Source organism: Zophobas morio, unplaced genomic scaffold, assembly GCF_036711695.1.
Source record: "Zophobas morio isolate AGI-343-1 ecotype UQ-CSIRO unplaced genomic scaffold, CSIRO_AGI_Zmor_V1 ptg000020l, whole genome shotgun sequence".
Classification (NCBI taxonomy): domain Eukaryota; kingdom Metazoa; phylum Arthropoda; class Insecta; order Coleoptera; family Tenebrionidae; genus Zophobas; species Zophobas morio.
Window position 1 is genome coordinate 2,924,874 of NW_026972125.1, and position 26,752 is coordinate 2,951,625.

Genomic DNA, 26,752 nt, shown 5'->3' on the forward strand with positions numbered 1-26,752 from the left:
AAATGCAAAAAAATTGCAAAATCTAAAAACTGACGAACAGAAAAATCCAGAAATCTAAAAATGGAAAGACGAAAAATCGAAAATTGAAAGAATGGCAAATCAAAAAATCGAAACATCGAAAAATCAAAAAAACGAAAAATTAAAAAATCGAAAAACGAAAAAACTAAAAACTCGAAAATTCAAAATACCGCAAATTTGAAAAATCAGAAAATTGGAAAGTAATAAAATCGAAAAGTTGATAGAAAAATTGAAACTGAAAAATCTAATTAGATGAAACGGTTGGTCGAAAAAACGAAAAATCGAAAATCGAAGTGATCTTTTTTTGAGACAGGCTGTATAAGTAAATCTAAAAAATATTACTGCAATGATAAATCACAGGTATAGACTCATCATATCAAATTTTACGATGACGTCATGCATTTTTTGGCGAAGATAAGCAAATACATTTTGATCGTGGCTTTGAAAGTATTCTTCGACTTTCGTTCCATTTCAAAATTTACTCTTTGTAAACTACGCTGAAGTATGCGAAGATTAAATTTGTCACCGAAAAGATGTCGAAAGTAATAAATTATCCGTTCGGTCCGGTGTTACACCTCGACTCAAGAGAGACCGCAGTAAAGGATAACAAATGAAACGGATAAAGTAAAGCGTCAAACATGATTGATAAACTTTAAACCAAAATTATGAAGTTTATAAACTGAACATTTTTTTTTGTTTTTTGAAATGTAGTACACTTCAAAAAATGTCCGTGACTTATTTTAATATGAATTTTATAACTATGGTTGGCACAATTAGACCTAATATTAGTGTGATTTTGAGCATATTCTCGATTTTATTAGAGCAGAATAGGTTTTTTTTTCTAACTAATTGACAAGATTTCAAAGTATTCAGTTTTGCAATTCTTGATTTCTTCAATAAAATAAATTGACTCAGTCATTATTTTTTTTGAGTCACCCTGTATGTATAAACGAATCCAAAAAATATTAATGGAATGGTAAATCACAAGTATAGACTCATCATATTCTGAACATTTTAGATAGGGTATTTATAAAATTAAAACTAATTCAGAGTAAGAATTTGGTCAACACGTAAATTTCGTTGTAGTTTGAGCCTACCTACAAATTCTGCCCTTGGACGATTTGGACCGCCTCCTTCGGTGACGACCGGCAAAAATGATCCGCCCATAGGCTCAAAACATTTGCGTGCGATTGTACCTACCTAAATTTCTAAGATTTCGGGTTGAAAAATTCCAAGATTACTAAGAAATACTCACAATAACGAACCTTCATACCTACAATAAAATATTCTTGGAAATTTAATTTTACTTTTCTACCTACTTACAGAATATGCCCAATACGTACGAATTTTTATGGAAACAGGAATTTAAAAATAAGAGGAAGAATTATGGTCGGAATTATATATATGAACAAGCATTTTTTTTAAATTTTAAAACACCCATTTGGCTTTTTTCTCTTCTTATGACAGTAAATTGGGTTAAACCGCATATCAAAAATTCTCTTTCAAGGGACTTTATGCTAAAAAAAGGTAGGAGGTGCTATTTAAAAAATTATCGATGACGTCATACACCTGTCAAATATCGCTCAAAACTTTTGAAACTAATATTACAAAATGGCAATTTTTATATACCAGTAGACGTGTTTTTGCGTTTTTACTTCTCGAACGTAAGGTAAGAAATATTTTAGTTGCTTATTCTGCTCTACCTGCAAGCTGGGATACACTTCCCCCGCTGACAATAGCAGTAATAAAACTAGTTAAGTATTGTAAACGAAGTGAACGATTTTAACCCTTAGAGATGAGTGTGGTAAAGCCTTAACCTCTTACTCAAATTGAAACGCTGTTGTGATTGTTATCTTTATTATACTTTGAAACTCAAGAACGATAAACTACTCAAGCAAATATTCCATAAACCCTACTCTAAAGTATCAACACTTAAGCTTAAGATAAATCAGTCGATTCCAAACAGCCTTAAACATCCACTAATGAGCTACAGCAGAACCACTAATTGGCACACAAATCTTTGGTGGTGCTGGTAATAATAATACGCATGACGCGTCTGTCATGGTTACAGTACTTCGTCCCGGGTAAGTACTGCAGAAGAAATCGTTCCACACCACTCAGCGAGACTTAAGTACAGTCATCTAAATCACAACCTTACTTCCACGTCACAACTACAGGTTTCTGTAGTCCAACGTTCAAATTTTCGATCAGGAGATACTAAAACAACCACACTAAAAACAAGAAAACTCCAGAAACAAAAATACCTTATGAATAGTGTCATATCTGAAGGCTTGTGCCACGTTATTCACCAGTACCTCGGAAACGGGTTCATTAAGACCTATGATTGTCACCGCCCCCAAGTTCGGAGGAGTCTCATTATTACACCAGAAGACGTTCTCGGTCCTCAGGACCCCCTTCTCCATCCAAAAATTGAGCAAAGAATATTGTTTTTCCTCGTACAAATCTGAAAAGCGAGCTCGTTTTTCAACTATTACGTCACAAAATTGACTTACTGAGCGAATCGCCGTCGTCCCAATACAGCTGCCCGTAGGCATTCAATTGTTCGTCGGCCGCCGCCAAAATCTCGATCTTGTTTAGACGCGTCTTGGTGGTGGTTTGTTCAGGGGCCTGTTGGGGCAAAATATAGCCCCCTCTTATCAGTAATGGTATAGTGTCCAGCGGCGCCGACAAATTAACACTTTCGCCTTTACTGATAATGGGCGACTTGGTGTAATAATCGTACCATAACCCCTTGGGTAAATACGCTGTCACTGCAGTCGCGTTTTCCTCCAAAACTGGAACCACCATCAAGCCCGGACCCCACAAAAACTGGGTATCGACGTCATAGGTTTGTACGTCGTTGATAAACTCGAAGAATAGAGGGCGTGACACGGTATCACCCTTGACGTGGGCTTCCCAGAACAACGTGTACAGATAGGGTAGCAGTTGGTACCTTACAGATAGCGCTTTTCGGGCTGAAATGGTCACTTCGGGACCCATCGCCACAGGATCTTGGTCCTACACAAAACAAACGAACAAAAATCACCCATATTCACAACAAAACACTCACAATCCCGTCATCCGTGTTATGATTCCGGGAAAAGGGATAAAACGCCCCCAGTTGAGTCCACCTATTGCATAGAGTCCTAGTCGTGTTTCCGTTGAACCCACAAATATCTGCCCCCATGAGCGGGATTCCGAACAAGCTGAAACTCAACAACTCTACAATGACAGTTAGCTAACCAATCCCGTCACGCGCTGGACTCACGTGGTATTGAATAGCGCATGTCTAGCCAATCAGACACGACGTCCCCACTCCAGTGACCAGCGTAGTGGCCATGTCCCGCGAACGTCGAGCGCGATATCACCATGGGTCTTTTACCCCGGATTTCCGACATAGCGCTGCAAACAAGCCACACGAATAAAGTGTTTTTTCGCTATTCAGATACGTACAAACTTGTCACTATGGCCTCTGTAAACCCGTATAGGTTATGTACGTCGTAGTGCAACCCTGCGTAGTGCTTAGCTGACATACACATAGTTTTGAAATTTATGACGCCGCCGTCGATGTTGGGTAAGTACGGAGGGCTTTCTAGGGTGGATTTGGGGCACCCGGTGAAGGAGCCCGAGAGGAAGTTGGAGGGTTCGTTCATGTCGATCCAGGCGCCATCAAAGGGGACTACGTCGTGGAGGGATTTAAGCATGAGGGTCCAGTAGTCGACGGTGGTGGGGTGGGTGAAGTCGGGCCACACGGTGCTCCCATTATTCCAAACCTAGTACAACTCGGTTTTAAATAATTTCCAACTATTGTGTCTCTTAAATTACTTTTCCTATGAATATTTGACCGGTTGAGTTTTTCACGAAGATGTCCATCTTGACGCCTTCGTCGTAGGGTGGGTAAGTACCTGGAGTTTCACTCCCGCTGACGCCTGCGTCCACGAGAGGTATATAGTGCATACCGCGTCCGTGTAGCTCTTTGACAAACTCCGCTAGACCTTTGAAATTAACCGGATCAACGGTGAAGTCGTTGCTGTTTTTCATGTAGTCTAAATCGTTCCACTGGGTGTCCTAAAACCTAGGTAACGTGACTGCACTAAACACTCTGTATAATTACCAATGGAATCCCAGCATCGATGTTTCGTTGCATCACCAGTCTAGTCCGACTCAGCGTCCTGTACCCAAAGCGACACAAATGGAAGCCCAGCCCCCAATAAGGCGGCATGTACGGTCTCCCAATCAGCTCCGTGTATTGACTGACAACGTCACTAGGGGAGGGGCCTAAGAAAAAGTAGAAGTCTAGAACGCCGCCGATTGGACGAAACGTAACCGCGGGCGTCGGCTGCAATATAACATCTGCAAAAGCACCAATAGAAACACAGATTACTCAAGTGCGCCCCATACCCATCGCGTTCGAATTGTGAAGATAGAAACCGTGACTTTTGGTCGAATTTTCCACAATTAGGTAAAATGGGTGACTTCCGTACAGGTTTTTCTGCAATAAAATGCGACATAAGTGGGGAATGACGTACAATCGCACGCAAATGTTTTGAGCCTATGGGCGGATCATTTTTGCCGATCGTCACCGAAGGAGGCGGTCCAAATCGTCCAAGGGCAGAATTTGTAGGTAGGCTCAAACTACGACGAAATTTACGTGTTGACCAAATTCTTACTCTGAATTAGTTTTAATTTTATAAATACCCTATCTAAAATGTTCAGAATATGATGAGTCTATACTTGTGATTTACCATTCCATTTATATTTTTTGGATTTGTTTATACATACAGGGTATAATAAAATCGAGAATATGCTCAAAATCACACTAATATTAGGTCTAATTGTGCCAACCATAGTTATAAAATTCATATTAAAATAAGTCACGGACATTTTTTGAAGTGTACTACATTTCAAAAAACAAAAAAAATGTTCAGTTTATAAACTTCATAATTTTGGTTTAAAGTTTATCAATCATGTTTGACGCTTTACTTTATCCGTTTCATTTGTTATCCTTTACTGCGGTCTCTCTTGAGTGGAGGTGTAACACCGGACCGAACGGATAATTTATTACTTCCGACATCTTTTCGGTGACAAATTTAATCTTCGCATACTTCAGCGTAGTTAGTGAACTCGTTGTGACCACTGAAATATACAAAGAGTAAATTTTGAAATGGAACGAAAGTCGAAGAATACTTTCAAAGCCACGATCAAAATGTATTTGCTTATCTTCGCCAAAAAATGCATGACGTCATCGTAAAATTTGATATGATGAGTCTATACCTGTGATTTATCACTGCAGTAATATTTTTTAGATTTACTTATACAGCCTGTCTCAAAAAAAGATCACTTCGATTTTCGATTTTTCGTTTTTTCGACCAACCATTTCATCGAATTAGATTTTTCAGTTTCAATTTTTCTATCAACTTTTCGATTTTATTACTTTCCAATTTTCTGATTTTTCAAATTTGCGGTATTTTGAATTTTCGAGTTTTTAGTTTTTTCGTTTTTCGATTTTTTAATTTTTCGTTTTTTTGATTTTTCGATGTTTCGATTTTTTGATTTGCCATTCTTTCAATTTTCGATTTTTAGATTTCTGGATTTTTCTATTCGTCAGTTTTTAGATTTTGCAATTTTTTTGCATTTTTCGATTATATTTTACTTTCCGATTTTTTGATTTTTGAATTCTCGATTTTACGTTTTTAATTCTTCTATTCTCGATTTTTCGATTTTCCATTAATCAATAATTTTTCGATTTTTCGGTTGTTTTATTTCTCAACCTTCGATTTTTCAACTTTCGATTATTCGATTTTCCATTTTCTGATTTTACGATTTTTCGATTTTCGTTTTTCCGCTTTTGTGGTTTTTCGATTTTTCTGTTTGTTTCAGTTTTTATGGTTCTGCGATTTGTTTTATTTTTCCATTTTTCGATTATTTTACTTTCCGATAGTTTGATTTTTGAATTTTCGGTTTTTCCATTTTTCGATTTGGGATTTTTCAATTTTTCGGTTTTTCAATTTTTCGTATTTTGATTTTCGATTTTTCACATTTGTGGATTTGTGTCCGTTTTTTCGATTTTTAGAATCTTAATTAATCGAATTTTCGATTTTTCGATTATCATTTTTACGATTTTTCAAAATCTCGATATTCGAGTTTTCGATTTTCCATTTTTCAAATTTTCAATTTTTAATTTTGCTTTTTTCGATTGTTGCGTTTTAGAATTTTCCCTTCTTCAGCTTTTAGATTTCAATTTTGTTACTTTTCGATTTTTTTATTTCTTTTCGATCGTCGTTTTTTCGATTTTCATTTTTCCGATTTTTTGATTTTTCAATTTTTAGGCCTTGCAATTTTTTTACTTTTCGTTTTTTCGAGTATTTGTTTCATCGAATTTTCGATTTTTCGGTTTTTCCATTTTCCGATTTTCGATTTTCCATTTTTAGATATTTTTCGATTTTTTTTTATTTTTCGATTTTTCTGTTCGTCAGTTTTGAGACTTTGCAATTTTTACTTTTCCACTTTTCTATTAATTCAGTTTCGGATTATTCGATTTTCGATTTTTCGGTTTTTTAATTTGTCGATTCTCGATATTCCAATTTTCGATTTTTCGATTTTCCAATCTTCGATTTTTCGTCTTTCCATTTTTAGATTTCTGGATTTTTCTGTTCGTCAGTTTTTAGATTTTGCAATTTTTTTGCATTTTCAGATTATATTTTACTTTCCGATTTTTTGATTTTTGAATTCTCGATTTTACGTTTTTAATTCTTCTATTCTCGATTTTTCGATTTTCCATTAATCAATAATTTTTCGATTTTTCGGTTGTTTTATTTCTCGACCTTCGATTTTTCAACTTTCGATTATTCGATTTTCCATTTTCTGATTTTACGATTTTTCGATTTTCGTTTTTCCGCTTTTGTGGTTTTTCGATTTTTCTGTTTGTTTCAGTTTTTATGGTTCTGCGATTTGTTTTATTTTTCCATTTTTCGATTATTTTACTTTCCGATTGTTTGATTTTTGAATTTTCGGTTTTTCCATTTTTCGATTTGGGATTTTTCAATTTTTCGTATTTTGATTTTCGATTTTTCACATTTGTGGATTTGTGTCCGTTTTTTCGATTTTTAGAAAATTGATTAATCGAATTTGCGATTTTTCGATTATCATTTTTACGATTTTTCAAAATCTGGATTTTCGAGTTTTCGATTTTCCATTTTTCAAATTTTCAATTTTTAATTTTGCTTTTTTCGATTGTTGCGTTTTAGAATTTTCCCTTCTTCAGCTTTTAGATTTCAATTTTGTTACTTTTCGATTTTTTTATTTCTTTTCGATCGTCGTTTTTTCGATTTTCATTTTTTCGAGTATTTGTTTCATCGAATTTTCGATTTTTCGGTTTTTCCATTTTCCGATTTTCGATTTTCCATTTTTAGATATTTTTCGATTTTTTTTTATTTTTCGATTTTTCTGTTCGTCAGTTTTGAGACTTTGCAATTTTTACTTTTCCACTTTTCTATTAATTTAGTTTCGGATTATTCGATTTTCGATTTTTCGGTTTTTTAATTTGTCGATTCTCGATATTCCGATTTTCGATTTTTCGATTTTCCAATCTTCGATTTTTCAATTTCCAGTTTTCGATTTTCTACTTTTTGATTTTACGATTTTTCGATTTTTCTGTTCGTCAGTTTTTAGGCTTTGCAATTTGTTTACTTTTCGATTTTTCGATTATTTTACTTTCCAATTTTTTGATTTTTGAATTGTCGACTTTTAGAGTTTTCAATATTATGAATTTTCGAATTTTCGGTTTTCCTGTTTTTCGATTTTTGATTTTTCCATTTTTCGGTTTTTTGATTTTTCAATTCTCGGTTTTTCAATCTTGCAAATTTTCGATTTTTCAGATTTGTGAATTTCCAGTTTTTCGATCGACCTATTAGATTGAAAAAATGAACATAGAAAAATCGATTATTAGATTCATTGAATTTTCGATTTTCGGTTTTTCCATTTTTAGATTTTTGATTTTCCAGTTTTGTATTTTCAGATTTTCTGTTTTTCGCATATCTGATTTATCAAATTTTCGATTTTTCGGCTTTTCGATTTTTCGATATTTGATTTTCGAATTTTCGATTGTTCAGTTTTCCATTTTTCAGCTTTTAGATTTTTTTACTTTTCGATTTTCCAAATTTTCGAGTTTCAATTTTCAGATTTTTGATTTTTCGATTTTCTTTTTAAATCTTTGAATTTCTCGGTTTTAATTTTTCGAATTTTTGATTTTTAATTTTGCCATTCTTCGGTTTTTAGACTTCAATTTTCTTTCTTTTAATTTTTTCGATATTCTATTTTCCGCTTTTCAGAATTTTCGATTTTCAGTTTTCAGACTTTCGATCATTAGAATTTTGGATTTTTCCGTTTTATGATTTTTCGATTTTTAGAAAATTTGAGTAGTCGAATTTTCGATTTTTCAATTCATCGATTTTTCTATGTTCAATTGTTCAATTTAAATTTTGCGATTTTCAATTTGTCCATTGTCGATTTTTAGAATTTTCGGTTTTTCAGTTTTTCTATTCTCAACTGTTAGACTTCAATTTTGTTATTTCCCGATTTTTTGGTTTTCGATTTTCCAATTTTCAGAATTTCCAAGTTTCTTTATTCAGATTTTCGATTTTCCACTTTTTCGATTTTCTGTTCGTTTCAGTTTTTAGGCTTTGCAATTTTTTTCTACTTTATATATTTTGATTATTTTAATTTCCGATTTTTTTATTTTTGTTTTTGATTTTTTTAATTTTCAATACTACAAATTTTTGACTTTTCGATTTTTTGGTTTTCCCGTTTTTCAATTTTCGATTTTTCGATTTTTGGGGTTTGTGAATTTCCACTTTTCAATCGACCTAGGTATTTGATTAATTGAATTTTCGATTTTTTGATTAGCCATTTTTAGATTTTCGATTTTTACGATTTGTATTTTTCGATTTTCTGTTCTTTGCATTAGTGAATTTCAGTTTTTCCGATTTTTGATTTTGCGCATATTTGATTAATCAAATTTTCGAAAAAGTTACCATGCTTACAAAAACTTCAAAACATCTACAATATTTCAAAGTATTCAGTTTTGCTATTCTTGATTTCTTCAATAAAATAAATTGACTCAGTCATTAACTTTTTTGAGACACCCTGTGTAACCAAATCTAAAAAATATTAATGCAGTCATAAATCACAAGTATAAAAACTCATCATATTTTATACATTTAAGATAGGATTTATTCTGCAAAATTTTGAGGTGACGTCATACATTTTTTAGAGGGGATAAGCAAATATATTTTAATTAAATCATGTTTATCATGACTTTAAAACATCTGCAAGATTTCAAATTATTCGATTTTGCAAATTCAAAATTAAATTGCAAAATATTGTTTCATAATTTTGATTTTTTTTCCAAAATATAATAAAAACTCAACACGGAGTCATAAACTACATGTGTAGGACTATGTTACTGTATACAATTTAAAACCCATTTCCTATGCATAAATTTGAAGTGACGTCATCACATAGTGACCATTATTTTATGGGAACAACTACCTGCTAAATCTTCTGCGACAAATTCGAGAGAACAGCTGTGAGCCATAAATATTTCTTACCAAATGTAAATTTCGTTGTAGTTTGAGCCTACCTACAAATTCTGCCCTTGAAGGATTTGGACCGCCTTCTTCGGTGAGGACAGGCAAAAACGATCCGCCCATAGGCTCAAAACATTTGCGTGCGATTGTACGTCGTAACTTACGTCGAACGATGGGATGGAGTCGTGGTTGAACAGGGTGAATCTGGACCACTGGGTGGATAGCAAAAAGCGACCACGGTGCTCCCCGATCCCGTATATGTATTTCGATGGTAGTTTCCCCGTTAATTGTAAAAATTGGTTAGAGAAGATTAAATTAGGCAAGTCTAGAGTGTCAAATCTGAAAAAAAATCTAGCATCTCACTACTTTATCACCGAAAATGAACTAACATTACGACGTTGTCGGATTTTCTGATGACTCTGAATCCAGACTTCATGGGGTCAATGTCGAACAAATAGAAGAGTTTGGTGGCTGCTTTGTCCACAACCGGGACTTCTGGATACGGGGGCTCGAATCTATTTTTCAACGGATCTGTAATCTAGTCCAAACAAAAATTAAATTGTTTTGAGGATTTGTGAAAAAATACCTTGATGTGTAGACGCGCTTCCGTTTCAAATCTAGCACTCAGTTTTATTATATCCACGTCCCCGGGATACGCTGTTGAGAAATTTCGCCGCAAATACGCCTCCAACCCGTACGCCGTCTCCGTGATATTAACGTAATTATAAGTGGCGTAGTTAGTGGGATAAAAACAATAGGGAACAGCTAAGGGAACCCCCACTTTGGGTTTCTTTTTAGCGGGTATCCAACAACACCCTCTGGCCTCACACCCTTGCTGGTTGGCCCCATTTTCCGGAAAACAATCCAACCTGTCTTGTTCATCAATAATTTTACATTTACCGTAGTCGGGTTTCGGCGGCGGGGGTAAAATTTTCGGAAGAACTATACTTCTTTCGACTGGTTTTTGCACGAAGTGGCTCTAAAACCCCAGTTGCGTTTACACGTGTTTTTTTTTTGTTTTTTTTTTTAATTTGAATTACCTGTTCCGGTAGAGTTGGATGTTCATAGCGCTCTTGTACGTAAATCACTCCAAAACAGTGTAACAAATATATCAACGGAAGGACTAAAAACACAGCCAGTAACGCGATGACCAGCAGGACCGCTGGCAGACTAGGACGGGTGCAGTTCGGCTCATATTTCTGACTCGAAAAACGGACGTAGGCTTCGCCCTTCAAACCAAACTCAACATAACTAAAATTACAATTTGTGTTCTTACGCTTCGTTGTTTCTTCAAGGGGGACACGTTGAAGTCGCCGTTCAAAGACGACTCTTTGGTTGTCGGGTGTTTCTGGATGGGGGCTTCGTTACAGAAGGCTTCGAAAGACACTGAATCGGTTCTAGACAAGTGGCGGTTGCGGCGCGCCCGAAACGCTTGCAGCAGGTAACGAATCCGCGTCATTTTCAACGAAAAATCGACTGTTGGATGGGAAATTTAACTACGTATCTGTTGGAAATGATTCATGATAATGCGATAAAAAGGCGTTGTGTAAAGTTGAACAACCCTCGTTCGGTGATTAGAAAGAGTTCTGCTTATCTTCAACGGATTTTACTGGAATTTTGTGATAACATCGTCGGCTTTGTTATGACACTTAACGAATAACCTCAAAAAGTCGCAGGGGAGGAGGAGACACAAAACGAGTTAATTAAAATAGCCAATCGAACGTCTCGCGACGAATCACGTGATGTAAATGCGACGTACGATTGGTGAACTGTAGCGTTCTTTTTTGCGTAGCACTCACAGCGCCATTTCTTATCATTGTCGCCAACATGACAATCACCAAAAACCCTACGTAGGCACAACATAAACAATTTTAAAAATAACTTTATTAAAAACCTTCTTAAACAAAACGATTACATTTCACTTATCGCTAAACCATTAGTAGAAATAATTATTCTTCCCTTGATTCGCACACCATAACGAGCTCTAAAAAAACACACAAATATCAAAAAAGTGAGGTTATTACCACCCCTACTACCCAACTTACTTTTGACAATCTCGCCCAGCGCTTGCACCACTGGCGAATTCGGCAACTCGCTAATAAAATCCTTGCCTTCGTCGCAATACCTAGCCACGGTGGGGTCCAGGGGCAGACTCCCCAAAAACGGCACGTTCAGCTCCTCGCACATTTTCTTCGCCCCTCCTGTCGTGGCCGGGAAAATCTCCGACAGCCTCTGCAACTCGCAATAAGTACCAAATTCGCCCACTCGGCTCCACCTACCTTGCAGCACGGACACACGAAAATCGACATGTTCTCCACCACCCCCAGCACCCTGATTTTCACCTTTTTGCAAAAATCTATTTCTTTTCGCACGTCGAGCAGAGCCACTTCCTGGGGGGTGGTCACGATTACCGCGCCGGTTAAGCCGGCCTGGGATAGGTAGGTCGACGCCGAGAGGTGCTCGTCGGAGGTGCCCGGGGGCGTGTCCATGAGGAGGTAGTCGAGGTTGCCCCAGTCCACCTCGCTGAGGAACTGGCGGATCATGCCGTTCTTTTTGGGGCCGCGCCAGATGACGGCGTCGTCGGGGGAGGACAGCAGGAAGCCGATGGACATGACGGAGAGGTTGTCGTCGACGTACTGTTAAAGTTTTGTTAAATGGGGGATTTTTTTGTGTGAGGGTGGAAACGTACGACTGGGGACCAGCCGGAGCCCGATTGGTGGACTTGTTCGTTGAGGACACCCATGACGCGGGGCTGGGAGGGGCCGCAGATGTCGATGTCCAGGACGGCAACCTAGAAAATGTTGTTTAAAATGAGAAATTAAAAAAAATTATGAAATACTCAACAAAAAATTGGTCGAAGGTTATTTCGACAGATCTTTCTTAGCCCCTGAAGTGCAAAACTGAAAAATCCAAATTTCGAGAAACTGAGAAATCAAAATATTTTAAAAAACGAAAAATTGAAAAATCGAAATCCGAAAAATCGAAACATCAAAAAATCGTAAAATCGAACAATGTAAAATTTAAAAATTCGAAAAATTTACAAATAGAAATATCGAAAAACTGAAAAATAGAACAAAGAAAGAAAATCGGGAAATCGAAAAATTTAGAATTTACAAAACTGAAAAATTAAAATATCGAAAAATTGAAAAATCCAAAAGTCGAAAAACCAAGAAATCGAAAATCAAAATTTAAAAAATAGGACTGAAAAATATTGGAAATAGATAGGAAAACTGAAGAATCGAAAAACAGAAAAATCACAAGTTTAAAAATCGAAAAATTGAAAAACAGAAATTTCGAAAAATCGAAACATCAAAAGACCGAGAGATCGTGTTAAAAATTGAAAAATTTACAACTATTGAAAGCAAAAATTCAAAAACCGAGAAATTGAAGAATGGAAAAGTTAAAAATTTTAAAAATGGAAAAATTGAAGAATCGAAATATCAAAAAATCGAGAAATTGCGAAATCGAAAACCTAAATAATTAAAAAATATATCGATTAACCGAAAAATTGAAAAACTAAGAAAGTGAACAACTGAAAAATCGAAAAATTGGGAAAATCGAGAATTTCAAAATTTTAGAAAATAAAAAATCCTAAAACCGAAAAATCGAAAAATTGAACAATTGAGGAATCGGAGAATCGAAAAACGGAGAAATCGAAAAATCTAAAATTAAAAAATCGAAAACCGAGAAATCAAAATTCAAAATCCACAATTTAAGAAATCAAAAAATTCCTAAACTAAAATGGCGAAAAATTGGAAAACTGAAAAATTGAAACATCAAAAAATTCAAAAACTGAAACATTGACAAATCGAAACATCAAGAGATCGAGCAATCGAAGTTAAAAATAGAAAAATGTATAATTATTAAAAAAAATCGATAAACTGAAAAAACAAAAATTGAAAAAAAGGTAAGTCGAAAAATCGAGAAATCCAAAATCCAAAATTTAAGATATCCAAGGATTGATAACAAGAAAAAAAAATAAAAAAACAGGAAAATTGAATAATTCAAAAATCAAAAATTCGAAAAGTCGAAAACCGAGGAATCAATATCGAAAATCCACAATTTAAGGAATCGAAAAATTGAAACATGGGGACACTGAATAATCGAAACACCGAAAAATCTAGAAATTGAAAAATTCCAAAATTTAAATAGCGAAAAATTGAAAAATCGAACCATCGAAAAACCGAGAAATCGAAAAATCTGAACATCAAAAGATCGAGAAATCGAAGTTAAAAATACAAAAATTTATGTTTATTAAAAAAAATCCATAAACCCAACATCAGAAAATAAAAATCTGACAAATTATTAAAATCTCGAAAAATTGAAAAATTCAAAAATTACAAAAAAAGGAAAAATCGAGAAATCCAAAATCCAAAATTTAAGACATCCAAGGATTGATTACAAGAAAAAAATAAATAAAAAACAGGAAAATTGAAAAATTCAAAAATCAAAAATTCGAAAAGTCGAAAACTGAGAAATCAAAATCGAAAATCTACAATTTAAGGAATCGAAAAATGGGGACATTGAAGAATCGAAAATCTGAAAATCTAGAAAATGAAAAATTCCAAAACTAAAATGGCGAAAAATTGGAAAATTGAAAAATCGGAACATGGAAAAACCGAAAAATTGAAAAATTTTAAACAGTAACAAATCGAAACACCAAAAGATCGAGAAATGGACGATAAAAATTGAAAAATTTATAATTATTTAAAAAAATCGATAAACCAAAAAACCAAAAATTTTAAAAACTGAAAAATTAAAATATGTATCGAAAAATTGAAAAATTTTAATCTTGAAACATTGACAAATCGAAACACCAAAAGATCGAGAAATGGACGTTAAAATTGAAAAATTTATAATTATTTAAAAAAAATCGATAAACCGAAAAACCAAAAATTTTAAAAACTGAAAAATTAAAATATCGAAAAATGGAAAAATTAAAAAATTAAAAAAAAAATAGAAAAATTCGAAAATCGAGATGACAAGAAATCGAAACATCAAAAAATCGTAAAATCGAAAAACCTAAAATTTAAAAAACCAAAAATTAAAAAAAAAAATGGTCGAAATGTAAAATTTAAAATTTCCAAAAATTTACACAGAAATATCGAAAAACTGAAAAATAGAACTGAGAAAGAAAATCGGGAAATCGAAAAATTTACAATTTAAAAAACTAAAAACTTAAAATATCGAAAAATTGAAAAATTAAAATATCGAAAAATGGAAAAATTCAAAAATTAAAAAATAGAAAAATTCAAAAATCGAGATGACAAGAAATCGAAACATCAAAAAATCGTAAAATCGAAAAACCTAAAATTTAAAAAACTGAAAAACTAAAATATGTATCGAAAAATCGAAAAATTCAGAAATCTAAAAATAATTGAAAAATCGAAGTCGAAAAACCAAGATATCGAAAATCCAAAATTTAAGAAATCGAATGATTGAAAAATATGTATAGGAAATACATAGGAAAACTGAAAAATCAAAAATTTAAAAATCGAAAACTGAAAAACAGAAATTTCGGAGAACTGAAAACCTGAAAAATCGAGAAATCGAAAAATCCAAAAATTGAAAAATCCAAAAATTGGAGAACCACAAAACTGAAAAATCTATAAATTCAAAAATTCCAAAACTGAAATGGCGAAAAGTTGGAAAATCGAAACATCAAAAGTTCAAGAAATTGAAAAACCAAAAAATTGAACAATCAAAAAATTAAAAAATGGAATAACTAAAATTTAAAAATCGAACGGTCGAAAACCGAGAAATTAAAATCGAAAATCCACAATTTAAGAAATCGAAAAATTGAAAAATCGAAAAACCGAGAAATTGAAGTCAAAAATTAAAAATTTACAATTATAAAATAAAAATCGATAAATCGAAAAACCAAAAATTCAAAAACCGAAAAATTTAACTTTTAGAAAATTGAAACATCGAAAAATTGAAAAATGGTAGAAAAATTGGAAAATCGAAAAATCCCAAAACTGAAACATCGCAAAATTGAAAAATCGAAATTTCACAAGATCGAGAAATTGAAAAATCGAAAACCCAAGAAATTGAAAAAAAAGGATTAACCGAAAAATTGAAAAACCAAAACACTGAACAATCAAAAAATCGAAACACTGACATCTAGAAAAAATGGAAAAATTAAAAAATGGAAGAACTGAAAAATCGAAAAATTGGGAAATTGCGAAATCAAAAATTTTAGAAATGAAAAATTGAAATATCGGGAAATTGAAACAATAAAAAATCTAAAAATTGAAAAATCCAAAACTTTAAAATCGAAAAATTGAAAAATTTTAAAATGCAAAAATTGGAAAGTCGAAAAATTGAAAAATCAAAAATTTAAGAAATCCAAGGATTGAAAAACTGAAAAGCCAAAAAATCTAAAATTAAAAAATGGAGAAGTCGAAAATCGAGAAATCAAAATCGAAACTCCACAATTTAAGAAATCGAAAAATTAAAAAATGGGAACACTGAAAAATCGTAAAAATGAAAAATATAGAAATTAAAAAATTCCAAAACTAAAATGACGAAAGATTGGAAAATTGAAACATCGAAAAAACCGAGAAATCGAAAAATCGGAACATTAAAAAAATTCAAAAACTAAAACATCGACAAATCGAAAGATCGAGAATCGAAGTTAAAAAATGAAAAATTTATGATTATCAAAAAATCGATAAACCGAAAAACCAGAAATTAAAAAAAAAATGGAAAATAGAAAAATCGAAAATCCAAAATTTAAGAAATCCAAGGAATGAAAACAAGAAAATTGATAAATAGAAATATCGAATAGCTGAAAAACCAAAAAATCGGGAAATCGAAAATTTGAAAAACTAAAATATCAAAAAATTCAGAAACCTAAAATTTAAAAATCGAACAGTCGAAAACTGGGATATTAAAATCGAAAATCCACAATTTAAGAAATCGAAAAATTGAAAAGTCAAAAACCGAGAAATTGAACTATCAAAAAACACTGAAACATCGAAAAATTGAAAAATGGTAGAAAAATTGGAAAAGGAAAAACCTGAAAAATCTAGAAATTCAAAAATTGAAGAGTCGAAATATAGAAAAATCCCTAAACTGAAACATTGTAAAATTGAAAAATCGAAATTTCAAAAGATCGAGAAATCGAAAAAAATCGATTAACCGAAAAATTGAAAACCACGAAACTCGAAAAATAGGGATATTGAGAAATCTAAAATTGTATAAATGAAAAATTAAAATAACAAAAAATTGAAAAACTTTAAATTCAAAAATCGGAAATATTGAAAAATCCCCAAACTGAAAAATCGGAAATTGAACAACTGAAGAATCGAAAAATTGAAAAATCCCAAAACTGAAACATCGAAAAATTAAAAAATTGAGAAATTGAAAAGCAGAAAAATCGAAGATTTTAAAAATCGTAAAATTGAAGTATCAAAAACCAGAAAAATTGAAGAACTAAAAAACCAAAACATTGAGAAGTAGAGAAATGGAGAAATGAGAAAATCAAAAAATCGACTAACTCAGAAAAGTCAAAAATTGAAAAATTGAAGGATCTAAAAAGCAAAGTATCGAAAAATTCAAAAATCCCAACACTGAAATATCGGAAAAATTGAAAATCTAGAATTAAAAAATCGAAGAACAAAAAACTAAAATATCGAAAAATTGAGAAATCGAACAACCGTTACAATTTTGATTTTTTTTTCCAAAAATCTCGATGTCTAAGATAAAAATTCAACACCGAATCATAAACCACAAGTTCATAACTATATGCTACTTTTTATCATTTAAATAATATTTATTCCACAAAATTGCAAGATGACATCAATTCATGAAATTTATTATAATTTATAATCATAAAAGATTACTCAGTGGAAACGGAAAAAACCAGATTAATTCAATTGAAAACCGCAAATATTTTCTAGCAACAAAAATAAAACGCACAAGACAACAGCGTAAACAACCTCTTATATCATAAAAAAATTCCCAGTCCATTTTAACCATTTTACAACAATAGTGTTTACTCGAGCAAAAGTATTGCGTCGTTTCAAAGATTAATTCGGCAATTAGGCCCGATAAAACGAAGCCACGGCTTCTGATAAGGCGAAAATAATACTTCTCGGAAACGATGATGCAAAAATGTCTCAAGGATGACCAAAGGTGAACATTGTTATCAAGGGAATCCTGTAAACAGTCCAAAGTGTAAACACAATGTATTCATGTTGACTCGAAGACAATAGAAATTAGAAAACAAACGCTCAGGTTGCTATTTTGAGTCAGGAAAACATGACGAACAAAATCGTATTTTGCGAAATAATTAACGCTTTTTGTCACTGTACGGTAACGGAGTTCTTTTACCACCTAGTACGAATACAACGTGGCAACGACCCTTGTCAATGTATGTGTGACAGGTTAACGAATACCGAAGCGATCCGGTCGATAATTTGTGGTTTTATAGGCCACGATTTTTCGTTTCTAATTTTAGAATTGCACAATTTTAAAAATACCAAAAATTGTGACCTTGTACAATATTTTGTTGGTAAAAATTTTAATACATAGTTTCCAAATATGTACATCTGGTTTCAAGTACAACAAGTAATTTTAAAATCATTTCAACCCTTCCCCAAACAGAGACCCTGTCGTTCATCCCCATCCCTCGTCCCGCTAAATGGGCCACAGCGCAAAGTACCGCCTGGCACAATACATTCAACTTTGCCCTCCATCACAGATAAATCTGTTAGTCACGACTCGCCGCCACAAAAATACGCACAAAAGCCTCCAAACACCCCGCTATCAACAACAACAACATGAATTGAACCATCCATTTCGCAACAAGACAATGATATTCGGCGGTCCCGAGGCTCGGCGCAGCCGATACAATAGAGTAAGTCGGCGATACCATGCAAATAACAATTGCACAACAAGCACATGACCATTACCACACTCTCTCCCATTATCGCAATTTCTCATTTTTTCCCCATTTTTTACGCAAAGACAATGCTTTCTTACGTTGCTGTCCTTATCGCGCGCGGCGAGACTGCGGCTGAGCATCGCCGTCACGGTGCTCTTCCCCACGCCCCCTTTTCCAGACAGAACCAGGACTTTGTTGCGGACTTGCTCGAGGCGCTCCTTCACCAGCTGGATGCCGGGGTCGGGCCCCGCGGGGCCGGAGGCGCAGATCTGCTGGTTGGGGCACCCGGCGCAGGCCGAGGCCTTGCCTGCGTTGGCGCTGTCGGTGCCGGGGCAATCTACAAGCGAAAAGGGGTTAACGAATTTTTGGGGGTAAAAGGGGGCGCTTACGCTCGGGGATGTTTGTGGGGTTCTCCACGGTGCTTGCCATTGTTGTTATCAGTGCGAAACCGCGATGTTATCAATCAACATGTTACAAATTAAAGTGTCGGAGATTGACGTTGACGTTTGGTTTTAAAGGTTGGGGAGCACGGCTGCCAATCCACTAGAGTCGGGTTAATGGCGGACTGAAATCCCCTATTTCGTTTGAAATTTTAAACTTTAATTTCCACTTTTATAACATAATAAAGGCGGTTTAAACCTGATAACGACTTTATTGGAGTCGGAAATGATAAAAATGTTTCGTTGGTTGCATAAACAGTATTTTTGTAGCAACTCCAACCATGGGGCTCCGACCCATGCATGGAGCACATAATCGGCCCTCCAGACCCAACACACACGAGACAGTATTATCAAACAGCCAGACCGCACCCATGGAGACCCACGCTGGGCTACGAAAGTGCAGAAGCGACTCCTTTGTATGAAATCAAATCATGATTATTGAATTTCATCCATGTTGCGCTTAATGGTCGTTTTCAGACCCAGCCAACCCATGACGAGCACCATGATAGACTCCTACTACACCCCGTACGCCATGGCCACCGAACCCCTCAAATTTCCAAACTTAGTAACCGGATTTGAAAGAAACCCAGCACACATGTCTAAAGTTGCCCTCTACACAAGATATACCCCAATCGAGTGGACTCACAACAACTTACGTAACTACAACGAGTCTGATACGAATAGAAACTACTCAGAAAGACTCAGGGGGGAATTTATTCGAGCTATGAGGTTTGTATAATATCATTGTTTAAGTATATTATAGTTGGACAACCTAATACAAATTTTACTTCGCCTAAATAGTGAGCTTTAGGACAAGGAATCCAGGGGGCGTGAGCCAACGTATTAGGTTTATTTTCTTCTAAATCAGATGGCGCCATCAAACATTAGCAAAGGCAAACACCCTTCACTCTGCTCTTATACGAGGAGTTATCCATAAATCCATAATTAACATTGTTCCGTAAACAGTAATGTGTATAAACATATATGTACAAAACATGAAAATATACTTGACATAAAATATATGAAGCAACGCGTTGTAACGTGATAAGAAAGAATTGAATTCAAATGAATTTGACGCATATTTTTATTTGACTATATCTGAAGACTGACAGAAACTTTCCAAGGGTTTTTAAACTGGTATAATTGTTTAGTTTTACAAGATTAAAGTAAAACAAGATTTTAAGTAAAATTTAGATTCGTGGTGTTACAAAAATATTAACACAAAATGAAAATATATGTTCAAAGTAAATAACAGAATGACATAAACTTTCGGCGTTAACATTACAAATAATTACAAGAGCGAAAAAAACGCATAAAGAACTTAGAGGCATGTTTGTAATATCGAGTTGTTAAAGGCTGGTTTGAAGACTGTTTGTTTCTATGAAAAACAATTGCTGTTATCGGACATTTTGGTAGATTTTGTTCCAAAAATACGAGATAACTAATTGTTTCTTGAACTAGTTTCCGTAACTTCTAAAATTTAAAAAGGATACGCCGTTCTGCTGTAATAAAATCTAGAATAAGGTCAAAATCACACTAATATTACATCTGATTTTGTTAACCACATGAATATAATTTACATTAAAATAAGTTACAGACATTGTTTGAAATGTTTATTATAGTTCGAAAACAAGATAAAATAAACAAATAAATAAATAAAATGTGCAGTTTATAAACAGAATTTTAGTATAAAAATAATCATCAAAAATATTACGCCGAAAGCACTTCTTCAAGTGTTATTTATTTTTTTTAAGATGTCATATTTGTCAGCGTTTCCAAAATTTTCTTCTTTGCACAGGTCAACTAATTTTTCGTAAACCGCATTTTAAAATTTTTGTTATTGTATTTTTTACTTTTTAATTTCCTAAGGCATGAAAAAATCCCATATAGGTTTCTATGAATTTATTAACGAAATCAACTGATAACTTGCGCGCCATTTTGTGTTAATTAACACCAATAGTGATTATGATAATTTTATAATTATCATTTTAATGAAATTGTGTTCTTCACTTCGCGAACGACAGCAAACAATTTAAAATTACCGCTAGTCAAACACCTGAAAATCCATCTCTCCCAAATATGTCTTTCTTGGCACGATTTGTAATCCGACGTCTCCCTCCACATGCAATTTTTCGTCGCCTGAGAACTTGTTTGATCTACAGACCAAAGCACACTCAGGCCAATATCGGCTTTAAGCGATTTATCTATAAACCGATATCCGTTAGAGTTGATGTGATACACATCCACTACGAAGAACTAACCCATTTCGACCATTGGACTTTACAACGAATAAGTGAACAAAGTTCTTGAACATCTTAACGATTTAATACATAATGTTCCCGAATGACAAAATTTACATTTTAAATTGTATTATCAAATTGCACTCTCCAAAATTTGTCACGAACAATGAAATGACGCAATCTCCAAATTTTACAATAGTAAAATTGTAAATTCGCCCCGTTTACGGTTTATGCATCCCTGTCGAGTCACCTTAGACGTCAAGATTTTTGAAAAAAAAAATCAACATTTTCCAATTTATAATGTTATTTAAATTTTAAAAAGTAGAATAGTCCTGATCTTGTGATTTATACCTAAATACGCTATTGGGATTTTTCGGCTTGTCGATTTCTCGATTTTTCAACTTTAAATGTCTCAATTTTTCAATATTTCAATTTTGGGCTTTTCCGATTCCTCCATTCCTTAAATTTTTTATTTCTCGATTTTTTTACTTTTCGATTTCTCAATCTTACGATGTTTCAATGATACGATTTCTCAATTTTTGTCCTCTTCAATTTTACGGTTTTTAAATATTTCGATTTTTCAATTTTTCAAATTTTTACGTTGCTAAATTTTCAGTTTGCCGATTTCTAACGTATTTTTTTATTTGTCCTTTTCTGGATTTCTTGAAGTTTCGATTTTTCACATTTTCAATTCCTCAATTTTTCGATTTTTTAGGATTACGATTTTTCAATTTTGCTTTTTTAGATTTTCGATTTCTCAATTTTCCAGTTTTTTAATTTCTCAATTTTTTGAATATTTCTTTCAGTTATGAGATTTTTCAATATTTCAATTTTTCGACTTTTCGATTTTTGAATTGATGGATTTTTTTGATTTCTCGCTTTTTTCCTTTTTGGATTTTCAATTTATTGTAAACTTTAGATTTTTCAATTCTGGGACTGTTTAATGCTTCGATTTCTCAATTTTTAAACTTTTCGATGTTTTAATATTCCATTTTTTAAAATTCTAGGTTTTTCGATATCTCCAGTTTTCAGTTCTTCTATATTTCAATTTTTCAATTTTTCAATTTTTCGATTTTTTGAATTTTAATTTTTGATTTTCCAGTTTTTCTTTTTTAAAATTTTTCGATTATTCAATTTTTTAATTTCTCAATTTATCGAATTCAGATGTTTCGTTGTTTTGATTGTTCAATTTCTCAATTTTTCAATTTTTAACTTTCCTTTTCGGCTTCCGACTCCTCAATTTCTCGATCCTCCGATTTTTCGATTTCTCGAAGTCTCAGTTTTTGAATTTTTCGATGTTTCGATTTTTGGATTTCTCGGTTTTTCAATTTTTTTTTGAGCTTTTCAATTTCTGGATTTTCCAATTTTTCAATGCCTCGATTTTTCAATTTTTCAAATTGAATTGGATCTCTCGATTCTTCAATTTTGCGATATTTTAATTATTCATTGTTTTCAATTTTAGTTTTTTCGATTTCTCGATTTTTTTACTTTTCAGTTCTTCAGTATTTAAATTTTTGAATTTTTCAAATTTTTGCGTTAAATTTTCAGTTTTCTGATTTCTCAATTAATCTATTTTTGATTTTCCCACTTCTCAAAGTTTCGATTTTTCAGTTCTTCAATTCTTCGATTTTTCGACTTCGCTTTATTGGTTTGTCGATTTCTCAATTTTTGGAAATTTCTTTCAGTTTTGATATTTTTCAATACTTCGATTCTTTCATTTTTCGACTTCTAGATTTTTCTATTTTTTATTTTTGGATTTTCAGTTTTTTGTTTTTTATTTCAATTTGTCAATTTTTCAACTTTTTCATATTTTAATTTTTAAATTTCTAGATTTTTCAGTTTCTCGAGTTTCCAGTTCTATATTTTAATTTTTTAAATTTACGAATGTTTAAATTTTTTGAGATCTCAATTCATTGAGATTCGGATGTTTCGATGTTTTGATTATTCAATCTCTCGCTTTATTAATTTTTCCATATTTAAGTTTTCGATTTTTCGATTTTAGCCTACTTCGGTTTCTCAATTTTTTGATTTTTCGACTTCTCGATTTTTCGACTCCTCGATTTTTTTTGTCTTTTGATTTTTCGATTTCTCGATGTCTCAATTTTTGAATTTTACAATGTTTCGATTTTTCGATTTGTTGGTTTTTCGATTTTTTGCTTTTCGGTTTCTCGATTTTTCGATGTTTCGATTTTTGATTTATCCGATTTTTCAATTGTCCAATTTTTTAAATTCTCGACTTCTCGATTCGTTGATTTTTCAGTTTTTCGATTATTAAATTTTAGATTTTTTTTTTTTTGATTTTTTGATGTTTGGATTTCTCCATTTTTCAGTTTTAGGATATTTTAACTTTTCAATGTTTTAAATTTTAAATTTTTCGATTTTTTAGTTCTTCAATATTTTTTTATTTTTCAAATTTTGACGTTTCTGAATTTTTAGTTTTGGGATTTCTCAATTAATCTATTTTTTTATATTCCCATTTCTCCACTTCCTAAAGTTTCGATTTTTCAGTTCTTCAGTTCTTCAATTTTTCGATTATTCAGGTTTTTGATTTTCAATTTTTCGATTTTTTAAGTTTGCGATTTTTAGACTCTGCTTTTTGACTTTTTTGTTTCTCAATTTTTTAATTTCCTAATTTTTTGATATTTCGTTCAATTTTGTGATTTTTCAGTTTTTCGATTTCTCAATTTTAACTTTTCAATTTTTGAAATTATTAATTTTTTTCCATTTTTTGAGTTTTCAGTTCTCTATATTTCAATTTTTCAATTTTCGGAATTTTTAAATTTTCGATTGTTCAATTTTTCGATGTTTCGATTTTTGAATTAACCGATTGTTCAATTTCTCGATTTTTAAATTTTAGATTTTCCAATTTTAATTTTTTTGATTTTTTTATGTTTCGATTTCTCGATTTTACAATTTTCCCATATTTGAATTTTTCAGTGTTTTAAATTTTCGATTTCGAGGATTTACTGTGTTACAGTAGTTATCAGTCATTACTCATCAAGAACGATTATTGCTGTGCGTTAAAATGCCTACATACTGATAAGCACTTACATAAAAGACACATTTAAGGCTGTTTTAGTATAATTTTTGCAATTTTAAATTTATTTCTTGATGTCTAAATCGTAAATATTTAAATGGTGATGAATATGTTGCGATACAATCTTAGGATAAAATGCATTTTAGTTTCAAAAATAATATGTATTTAATGATTTGACTACTGTTAATAAAAAAAATACGTAATAAGATGTTCATATTGAATTAATTTGGTGTTCATAGTTTGATGATAATCCATAGTTATTCTGGAGGCAAATTAGATGACTTGTTACTTATTAATTAAAGTAGTGGTCGTTTAATTTCGTATACCTTTAAAATGGACGAAGGGACGCATATTTGTTAGCCATGCAGTTCATGGAAAATAGGTATACCGCGATAATATTAAATTTTTGTTACCTTAACCTTGAAACAGGTATGCACTACATATACATATATTACAGTAAAGTCTTCAACACGTACGTTTGCTTATTTTGTGACTGTTCCCCGTACAACGTACTGATTAATACGTCCGTTTACTACCTTATCGACATCACGTGCTTACGGAGTATTTTTACCCCCTTTCGTAAGGTACCGCCACTTCATAGTGAAGCGAGTGAGATGTAAAATATATATTCATTCTTTTCTACATGGGAAAGTGATTGTCCGTATAGGTTGTCCAACTATAATATACTTAAACAATGATAATATTAAATCATTTTCGTTGGTTAGGCAACCAATTATACACCAATTTTAGAGAAACTGACGAGAAGACGGCTCAGGGGCAACGCGAAGCGGGGCGCAGGCTCGGCGAGAGGATCACCGACTTGACGTTTTGGCGAAACGAGGCCCGAACTGAGCTCGAGAGACTCCTCAGCGAAGCCGATTTGTTACAGGAGTCTCGACGAAACCTCGAGAAAGCCATAACTGACATAGAGGGCCCTCTGCACATAGCGCAGGAGTGTCTCTACCAGCGCGAAAACCGAATCGGGATTGATTTAGTGCACGACAACCCCGAAGAGTCGCTCCTAAGAGAAGTAGATACTTACCGCAACGACCAACAAAGACTTAAGTCTTTACTCGCCAAAGTCAAAGAACAACTTAGGAACCTGCGAGCCGCACAACACGAGCTTGAAACCGAAGTGCGAAGCAAAGAGTCCACTCTGGGTATAGACAACATGTGCCACCAACTCAGCAATTTTTCCAAAGGGATTAACTACTACGGAGGGATCGAGAAATTTGACCCTACGTAAATCTTGTACTTTCATACAATGGAAAGTACAGGTTTTACGAGTTTTGATTTCAGGGTGTCTACAATATCTAGCTGGGCGGAGAACAGTAACCGGATTGTGCAAAGATCGCAGGCTGAAAGAAGTCGGTCGACGCAGCTGCGTTCAGACACGGAGAACTTGATAAACACGGTGGCTTCAGAGGTCTGGAACGTTTGGAGTACTACGAACAACGCTCTAGCTCGACGAGCTGCCGAAACCCTGGAAGCCAAGAACAAACTACAGATGCATTTGCACAAAGTCCAGCAGGAGATTTTCGATATTGAGAAAAATATAGAGCTGCTGAAGAAGGCGATCATGGATAAGAGTAACCCCATGAAGGTGGCTCATACGAGGCTGGAGGCTCGTGCTCACCGGAAGAAGGTCGAGTTGTGTAGAGACAACGCGCAGGATAGGTGAAATCGGTCACGGTTTGTTTATTTTGGTGGTCTTGTATGTTTAATTTCAGGCTTGTGAGAGAAGTTGTCGATATTCAGGACAGTATTGAGTATCTGCATAGAAAGCTGCAGGAGGCGGAAGCGCAACACCAGCAACTTCTTCGGACACGGTCGAACCTCGAAAGTGATCTGCACACTAAAGTTAATTCGTTGTTTTTGGATAGAGAGAAGTGTATGGGGATGAGGCGGTCGTTTCCTATTACTGCTACAATTAAATATTAGTCGTTTAAATAAATTATCCCCGAAGAAAACGGTTATTTATTACCTACTTCTCTAATTCATGATAGTACAGCGAATAAGGGACAAATTAATTTTTTGTTCTGGCGCCTCCACCATTTTTACACAAAATGTAAAAGTCAAATGAGGGAGTTTTTCAATTTTCGATTTCGTCTTTTGATTTTCCGATTTTTCAAGTCTTCGATTTCTCAATTTTTCAACATTTCATTTGAAATTTTTCAGTTTCTTTTTATTATCCAATATTTCTGATTTTTCCACTTTGCAAATTATCGACTTTCAATTTTTCGATTTTTAATTTTTGGATTACTGATTTTTTTCAAAATATTTCAGTTTGAGGATGTTTCAATTTTTCGATTGTTCAATCTTCCGATCTTTTAATTTTTCGATTTTTTAAATTTTAGACTTTTCATTTTTTTGATGTTTCTATTTCTCCATCTTCCTATTTTTGACTTACGTTTTTACATTTTTCGGTTCGTCTGAAGTTCTATTTGACATGTTTCAATTTCGAATTTTTCGATTTGGGATGTTTCGATATCTTCATTTTTCGACTTCTCAACTTCTCGATATTTTGGTGTTTCGATTTC

At 33.2% G+C, this 26,752-nt stretch overlaps 3 protein-coding genes across 5 annotated transcripts; 1 reads left to right on the forward strand and 2 right to left on the reverse strand.

Moving 5' to 3' along the window:
- Positions 1–1,858: 1,858 nt before the first annotated feature.
- On the reverse strand, positions 1,859–11,335 carry LOC135131337 (lysosomal alpha-glucosidase-like). Of its 2 annotated transcripts, XM_064059014.1 has the most exons (15): positions 11,167–11,335; positions 10,882–11,109; positions 10,646–10,834; positions 10,192–10,584; positions 9,995–10,143; positions 9,770–9,944; positions 4,420–4,510; positions 4,133–4,371; positions 3,844–4,086; positions 3,472–3,791; positions 3,287–3,420; positions 3,089–3,240; positions 2,532–3,036; positions 2,283–2,482; positions 1,859–2,235 (listed from the first exon to the last, which is right to left on the reverse strand). In XM_064059014.1, exons 2-15 carry the CDS (start codon positions 11,062–11,064, stop codon positions 2,173–2,175), a joined length of 3,036 nt encoding a protein of 1,011 aa, XP_063915084.1. In that variant the 5' UTR covers positions 11,065–11,109; positions 11,167–11,335; the 3' UTR covers positions 1,859–2,172. The 2 variants fall into 2 exon arrangements, with proteins under 2 accessions (XP_063915084.1, XP_063915082.1); XM_064059012.1 differs by having other exon boundaries at positions 10,882–11,335.
- Positions 11,336–11,469: 134 nt separating this feature from the next.
- LOC135131277 (cytosolic Fe-S cluster assembly factor Nubp1 homolog) lies at positions 11,470–19,016 on the reverse strand. The gene is made up of 6 exons (XM_064058948.1): positions 18,885–19,016; positions 18,594–18,832; positions 12,295–12,396; positions 11,885–12,241; positions 11,651–11,837; positions 11,470–11,589 (listed from the first exon to the last, which is right to left on the reverse strand). Exons 1-6 carry the CDS (start codon positions 18,922–18,924, stop codon positions 11,555–11,557), a joined length of 960 nt encoding a protein of 319 aa, XP_063915018.1. The 5' UTR covers positions 18,925–19,016; the 3' UTR covers positions 11,470–11,554.
- LOC135131275 (tektin-3-like) lies at positions 18,326–26,354 on the forward strand. Of its 2 annotated transcripts, XM_064058945.1 has the most exons (6): positions 18,326–18,468; positions 19,206–19,351; positions 19,413–19,664; positions 24,963–25,454; positions 25,512–25,889; positions 25,943–26,353. In XM_064058945.1, exons 1-6 carry the CDS (start codon positions 18,424–18,426, stop codon positions 26,151–26,153), a joined length of 1,524 nt encoding a protein of 507 aa, XP_063915015.1. In that variant the 5' UTR covers positions 18,326–18,423; the 3' UTR covers positions 26,154–26,353. The 2 variants fall into 2 exon arrangements, with proteins under 2 accessions (XP_063915015.1, XP_063915016.1); XM_064058946.1 differs by lacking the exon at positions 19,206–19,351 and having other exon boundaries at positions 18,358–18,468; positions 25,943–26,354.
- Positions 26,355–26,752: the final 398 nt, after the last annotated feature.

Coding starts and splice junctions, on each gene's coding strand:
- LOC135131337 (XM_064059014.1), bottom strand. CDS start 11,064: ATGACGCGGATTCGTTACCTGCTGCAAGCGTTTCGGGCGCGCCGCAAC. Junction 10,585..10,645: donor ATCCAACTCTACCGGAACAG/GTAATTCAAATT, acceptor CTGGGGTTTTAG/AGCCACTTCGTGCAAAAACC. Junction 3,792..3,843: donor GTCAAATATTCATAGGAAAA/GTAATTTAAGAG, acceptor GAGTTGTACTAG/GTTTGGAATAATGGGAGCAC.
- LOC135131275 (XM_064058945.1), top strand. CDS start 18,424: ATGATATTCGGCGGTCCCGAGGCTCGGCGCAGCCGATACAATAGA. Junction 18,469..19,205: donor GGCGCAGCCGATACAATAGA/GTAAGTCGGCGA, acceptor GTATTTTTGTAG/CAACTCCAACCATGGGGCTC. Junction 19,665..24,962: donor GAATTTATTCGAGCTATGAG/GTTTGTATAATA, acceptor CACCAATTTTAG/AGAAACTGACGAGAAGACGG.
- LOC135131277 (XM_064058948.1), bottom strand. CDS start 18,924: ATGGCAAGCACCGTGGAGAACCCCACAAACATCCCCGAGC. Junction 18,833..18,884: donor CCCCACAAACATCCCCGAGC/GTAAGCGCCCCC, acceptor TTTCGCTTGTAG/ATTGCCCCGGCACCGACAGC. Junction 11,590..11,650: donor GCTGGGCGAGATTGTCAAAA/GTAAGTTGGGTA, acceptor GTGTTTTTTTAG/AGCTCGTTATGGTGTGCGAA.